This window comes from Haemorhous mexicanus, chromosome 27, assembly GCF_027477595.1.
Source record: "Haemorhous mexicanus isolate bHaeMex1 chromosome 27, bHaeMex1.pri, whole genome shotgun sequence".
NCBI lineage: Eukaryota > Metazoa > Chordata > Aves > Passeriformes > Fringillidae > Haemorhous > Haemorhous mexicanus.
Genome location: NC_082367.1, coordinates 5,701,670 through 5,706,646, shown reverse-complemented (window position 1 = coordinate 5,706,646; position 4,977 = coordinate 5,701,670). Strand labels below are relative to the sequence as shown.

Below are 4,977 nucleotides of genomic sequence, written 5' to 3'. Positions count from 1 at the left end.
GCTGAGCATTGGGTCTCTAACTAGAATGAAAAGTTAACTTAGAGAGGTCACCCACCCCTGGGATACAGGCTGTGTTTGAATTAAGCAATCTAACTGCAAGACACATCTAATGAAAGTCTTCCAAAATCAACAGTCAGGCCTGCACAGACAGCAAGGAACATCACTCAAGGGCTGGAGCGAGTGAAGAAATCCTTGTGCTGTTGGTGAGAAGAAAAAATAACACATCCTATTTGCTTCCTGCATTCACTCTCCAAGCAATGTTCCATGTTTTATCTTTTATCTTCTATTAAAATAAAAATTAAAAAGAAACCGAGTTTAATTCAATTCAGTTAGATGCACATCACTGACATCTGCTGGATAAAACCATCACTCATGTCCCACTCCAACATGATTTTGCCTGTCCTCAAGCAATGGAGGCCCACAGTTTTGAAAGAAATAGAATGATTTTATTCATTCTTTATCCACCATTTAAGGTTCAAGTGCCCACAGCAGAGAACATTGTTATAATTAGGAAGTTCCTGCTGCACAGTACCAATCACCTTGATCTACTGTAGCTTTATCTGAAGAATTCTACTCAAGACACAGAAAATGTGTTAAACACAGAAGTTGTGGACAAAGAGCAAACAAATGAAGCTGCACTGCAACACTTTCCAACAAGGCTGGACAATCACCCGAGGTCAGTAACCCACAACAAACACAGCATCCCAACCCTCAAGGTAAGAGCAGCATGAACGAGAGGTTATGAGCATTAAGAACAAATAATTGATTAATGATTGCTGTTTCCCAGTTAATAATTAGCCCTCTGACAAGTGGGGCTGGCCTCTGTGTTCCCATAAAGAGCATCCCCGTGGGCAGGGGGAGCCCTCGCTGTGTCCCACCATGGCGTTCGCTGGCACCTGGCAGATCTACGCTCAGGAGAACCTCGAGCCCTTCCTCAAGGCTCTGGGTAAGTGCCTGCTCCCCCCTCAGATCACTGCCACCACAGCTCCTACTGCTGCATTTCCATGGATTCTGTCCTTTTCCTTCTGGGACAAACTGCCCTGCTTGGTTCAATCTGGTTGATCTCATTTGGATGTGAAAAGAAGCTGAAAGTTGTATAAATTGATGGAGAAAGGTTACAGATAACCCCCAAAGAAGAGTTGTTGTGTTGATTGCTTGTCATTTTATAAACATATATAAGTAGAAACAAGCCATCAATGACTTATTCAACCTCTCAATGATTGGCACAGAAGCCCTTTCTGCTGTCAGTAATCTGTGAATAATTAACAGCTGTGAAAAGTGGTCAGTAACCTGTCAGTGCTTATCAAGTGTGATAAGTGTCAGTAATCTCTGAGTGATTATCAGATCTAATCTGTGAGGATTAGGAGGTGCTACACCAATAAATATGCACTTACCTTTGCCAACAAAACGTTCCTGTTGGGGTCTTTAAGAGTAAGCAGGAGATATTCAGGAGAGTGAGATCCAGTTCCAGCTGAAAAGCCTGGTCTGACAGCGTGACAGAACCAAACCCTCTCCTGGTGACAATGACACCTTCAAATCATGCCAGGGACACCCCAAAAAGGGAGTCTGAGGTACTCCCACTGTTCCAGCTCTGACTGGACAGATAATCCCCCAACTCCCTGGGAAAATAAAGTAATGCACATGTGGTTCCTTTCATGGACCATCATCACCCCATGGGCAGCCCTTAGGACAAGAAACTGCATAATCTGACACATCAGCAGGTATCATACCAAAACCTAACCAGACTAGAAGGTATGGAGCAAGAAAACCACAGAGAAGAGAGGAATCCAAACCAGGATTTGTCTTTTAACTTGGACATCACCTTCCAGTACTGGTTTGGATCTTTTGTGCCTTTGTTGGAAGGCACAATTTGCTATTTTGCTATTTCCACAACAAAAAGCCCTGTTTTACCTATTTTTGCAGGGTTGCCAGATGACACCATCAAAATGGCCAAAGATATTACACCTGTTGTTGAAATACAACAAAAAGGCAACGACTTTGTCGTGACATCCAAAACACCCAACAAATCTGTAACCAACTCGTTTACAATTGGCAAAGAGGCTGACATCACCACCATGGATGGCAGGAAGCTGAAGGTAAAGCTTTCCAAGAATAGGACATCTTTATTTATCCCTAAACCTCAGTTCGTGTGTGAGTGGAATTTGTTTGTACCATTTCCATTTGCAAATATTTCTATCACTTTAACAAACAGAAATGTTCCTAAAAGTCCTATTCAAATGCTGTGTTCTCCACTTTAAATTAGCAGCTGTCATTATGAAATATCAGTGTAATTTATTTCCTATTTATTAGTCCTCTACTTACTCGAATTCCAAAATATAATTTTTTAAAAATATTTTTAAATGTTCCAACAGTGCACTGTGAACCTGGTCAACGGGAAGCTGGTGTGCAAATCAGATAAATTCTCTCATGAGCAGGAAGTTAAAGGAAATGAAATGGTGGAGGTAAGTGCAAATAAGTGAAAATAAAGGCACTTGCAGAAAAATGCTGAAGGAAAAAAATGTTGATTAGCTCATAGTGTCTACAGAGTGTCTCTGTGGATAAAGACTGCTCCAAGGAGCACAACCAACTCCAACTTTTCCTTCATGCAAATGCTGTACATGTATTTACAGGCAGGTGCTGTGACTGTATTTTCTTGTGGACCAGGAGGGATTTATGCATGAATTACAGCCACTTTTGCCACTTAGCTATAAAAATGTGTATTTGTCTCCCACAGACTATAACGTACGGTGGAGTAACACTTGTCAGAAAAGGCAGGAAAGCCTAAAGGCAGATCCTCCTCTGTGACACCTTGACATACCTGAAATAAAGTGCACTTTCCACAAGGTGTGATCTCTGTTTTATCTGAACAACAGTACAGGAAATCATGATGATTTCTGCCCTCCTTTCTCACAGCACTTCCCCTTGCTACAGGACTGTGTTTTCCCCTCTGTCCTCAGAGTGACAGAAATTTGCCTCCCAGACAACCCAACCTGGACATAAATCACACTGTTCCAGTTCACCACAATAATCCTTGGGAGCAGCCAAAAGCTACAGAACTGCTCCTTGATTTCTTACACACAGACTGAAAACACTCAGCTTTAGTTCCTGCTTCTGCTGAAGGTTAGTCTTTAACCAAAGCCCCTTCTCTATGACCTGGCCAACACAGAACAATCAGGCATTTGTTGAGCTGATCTGTCCCACATGGCCCAGCAAGAGAAACAGCAATATTTGAAAAGCTGTGAAGCACTCAGGGACAACAGGGATGGCTGTTCTTAAACTGAATTACACAGAACCTAAGCTCAATTACACAGAAGGACAATTAAGAGGCACTACCAGAGCAAAGAGAATTAAACATTCTTCCAATTTGCAATGAACTCCCAGTGTCTTGCCATGGCCCAGCTCTGTGAAGCTGAAGTAAACCAGACTTTGTTCAGACCCTGTGTCTCTATTAAGTATAAAACACACAGGAGCTGTGCCTAGAACCATTTCTCTGCTGATTAGATCCTAGTATTGTATCAGCAGCCCCATCATTTCATAATTGAAGTCACTGCAGCTTTGTTAGAATTGGTTTTAGGTGCAAGACCTCCATGAACAAAGTTGCTGGACGGATAATGCCATTTAAAATCCTCATGGGGAGGTTCTAGCCCAGTGAAGAGGGCTGAGTTTCCATCTCCCCATGCTAGAAGAGCAGTTTGTGAGGGGAGAGGTTGTGTTTTATTAACAACACAATGTGATACAAGCATTTGGGAAGTGTACTCTTATTCTGGGATAAGGCTGTTCTCAGGGGCAGTTTCACTGGCATAAAGGATCATTGTGCTCATTCTGCTTCCCAGGCAGCTCCAATGCCAAGCACAGTCCTGCAGCCAGAATTAAATTCCATGTGAGTTACACAGAAATAAGATCAGCAGCACAGAAATCGGGGCTGGTAAAACTCAGGGAGGAGGAGGAGGCTCTTTTAAAGCACTGGTGCTGCAGAAAGCCATCCAAGAACTCAGCACCCTTCTCTCTGGGAGTTGCTGGGTAACTGCTGCAAACACACCCCGAAACCAAACACACGCTGTGGTTTTCCAGCAGGAAATTCACAGACTGCTGCAGGTCTGCAAGGATCAAAGGCTGTGCCTGCAAACTGGAGGCTGGAACATGCAAGACACCTCAGGTTTATTTCTAAACAAGGCAGAGGTCCTTCACTACTCATTTCAAACCCGTTACAAAAGGATTGTTGGAGACACTACACACTAAAAGCACACTAACCTTATTTAGAACTTCAACTCATGCCAAGTCATTCTAATGGCTAAAATTCTAAAAAATTCAAAGAACACTTCACCTGGCTTTCTTCACAACTGCAATGATTCCATTTTTCCAGCAATGGTGCCAGTCTTTCCCATCCTTCTGGCAATGTCCTTCTCTCACAGGGCACCCCAGATTTGGGTGGAATATTCAGTGCAGGTCCTTATGTGAAGCAGTCAAACCTGAAGGATTTTGATCAGACTCAGATTGTGTCCCCTGGCCCAAAGGAATTAGCATTGCTCAATGGCATAACAGGCTGGGATGGCAGCTCTGGATTCACTAATCCACAAAAACAATTTTTCTGTGCATTTTTCTGTGAAGGACTCCATTGGAGTATTTATAATCAAACTTGGATCTTGTTCAAAGTTTTGATTCCCAATCTGACAAGCTCTGACAAGGTAATCCTGGCAGCATGGATTTCTATCCATCAATGTCCACTCTTTGGTTAATTCATTGTTTTCAGAATGTCTGTAAAATATTTTTTTTTCTTTTCTGCTTTGTGCCAAGCACTCCCACCACAATTCCAGTCTCAGATGTGCATTCTTGGCTTGATTTTTAGGTTCTTTTAATGGTTTGTGTGAGCAGATCTGTGTTTATATTGCACAAGATAACAACTCGACCTGCTGCTTGTATACAGAAAAATGCTAACTGTAAATATTTAATGCAAAAACCATGGTCAGAGATCCTCTT

The 4,977-nt window shown here is 42.4% G+C and overlaps 1 protein-coding gene across 1 annotated transcript; it reads left to right on the top strand.

Annotated features, from left to right (window-relative positions):
• Positions 1-805: 805 nt before the first annotated feature.
• LOC132338798 (fatty acid-binding protein, liver-like) lies at positions 806-2,843 on the top strand. Its single transcript, XM_059868658.1, has 4 exons — positions 806-946; positions 1,924-2,096; positions 2,373-2,462; positions 2,735-2,843. The coding sequence occupies exons 1-4, from the start codon at positions 880-882 to the stop codon at positions 2,783-2,785; spliced, it is 381 nt and encodes a 126-aa protein (XP_059724641.1). The 5' UTR covers positions 806-879; the 3' UTR covers positions 2,786-2,843.
• The last annotated feature ends 2,134 nt before the right edge of the window (positions 2,844-4,977 follow it).